General features: G+C 45.2%; 1 protein-coding gene across 1 annotated transcript in view; it reads left to right on the top strand.

Moving 5' to 3' along the window:
• Positions 1-1,391, top strand: part of LOC137651050 (uncharacterized) — a 111,705-nt gene extending 110,314 nt beyond the window's left edge. Inside the window, exon 10 of the mRNA XM_068384189.1 lies at positions 297-1,391. Coding sequence (XP_068240290.1) covers positions 297-1,191 — 895 coding nt within the window. The 3' untranslated portion in view covers positions 1,192-1,391. The remainder of the gene's footprint in view (positions 1-296) is intronic.
• Positions 1,392-1,655: the final 264 nt, after the last annotated feature.

Raw genomic sequence — 1,655 nt, 5'->3', positions numbered from 1 at the left:
TATATATATTATGTATTATATATATATATATATATATATATATATACATATATATATAATATGATATATTTACAGTCACGCCCAGCCTCGAGTACAGGTGAGAAGGACTAGTCATATCCTGATGAGAAAAGGTATCCCGACAGGAAAGGGGGAAGGGTGGCAAGGGTTGAATCTGTGATTGTTTGTGTGTGCATATCTATCTAAATATTCAGACGTAAACAAACCAGGGTACACTAATAAAATTAACGATAGTAACAATATTATTTACTCATAAATCTTTCCTTCACTATTTGCAGGCCGGTCCACCATCCCCACCAAATGGTCACCAACGAGCAGGTCTTAGGATACGGAGACACATCCGACATTTGGCTCCCAGTGGTGGAGGCCATCGAGGATGAAACTCCATGGAATCCTCCGCCTCCCATCCACATCCTTCACGCGTCTCCAACAGAGCCGCCGCGTCCTCCTACGTTACCACCACGCCCACAAACATTGCCACCACGCCCGTACACATTGCCACCACGCCCACAAACATTGCCACCACGGCAATACACATTGCCACCTCGTTCGGCTCCATTACCGCTAAGACAGGTCATCACAGCGGCTCCCAAGAGACCTACTCTGCCTCCACCTCGCCCTCAACCTGTTTACCAGCCAATCAGACGTCGCCTCCGACCCAAGATCCGGAGGAGGTACCAGGAGAGGTACCAGCAGAGGTACCAGCCGGCGAAGAGCGAGAGTCCTCTGTACCTCGACTCCCAGGAGATTCGCCAGCTAACTCGGAGGAGGCCGGTGTATAGGCCTGTGGAGCCGATAGACCGCCTCGAGCCTGTATACGTAGACTACTACGATGACTACTATGACGACAATGATTACTTGTACGAGGACGAGTACGACTACTATGAACAGGCGTCGTACCGGGAGAACGGCGAGCCGACCAGGATCGGCTCCATCAACTACAGGTACTACCCCGCCACAAAGCGACCCGAAGACCATCCTTATTCCTACTACAGCTTCCCGGGGCCAAGATCTTCTGAAGGAACCCAGAAGACCACGACTCCCAAGACGACCACTACTACCACTAGTACATCAACTACCAGTACCACTCCCTGGCCATCAACTCGGCCTACCAGCAGATACGCAGACACCATCAGAACGGGGCAGCCAAACTTCGAACCCCTCAAGGAATAAAAAGAAAAGTTGCTAGAAAATTGATCTCGAAAAGATAATTGAGAATCAGCGTTTGCTGCCAAACTTTCAAATTTCTCCCTAGTCCAATTTTAATTGAATAATGACCTAAAATCTTTCAAAATTTGGGGTTTTCGCTTTCTTCAGAGCTGTCAATTTCTTTCCATACCATGTATTGGTTTTCTTCAGGTTTGGGCTAGGGAAGGGTACTATGTGCATTCCCATGATCTCTGCATCACATTTTTTTTTTTTTTTTTTAAATATTGGTGTCATAACCACAAAAAATGGAATTGAAACTGTTCATTAAAATTCTTCGTTTGGTACGTTCATTGCAAATCCAGGAACAGAATTTCCAGCCAGGAAAACCATGGAGAATGCACTGTTATAATTGTTGAGTTTATTTATTCTTAATTTATTGTATATTTGTTATTGTTTTTGTTGTTGCTGTTATTTTTGTGTTGTTGCTT

This window comes from Palaemon carinicauda, chromosome 12 (assembly GCF_036898095.1).
Source record: "Palaemon carinicauda isolate YSFRI2023 chromosome 12, ASM3689809v2, whole genome shotgun sequence".
Taxonomy (NCBI): Eukaryota; Metazoa; Arthropoda; class Malacostraca; order Decapoda; family Palaemonidae; genus Palaemon; species Palaemon carinicauda.
This window is presented reverse-complemented; position numbering and strand designations above follow the sequence as displayed.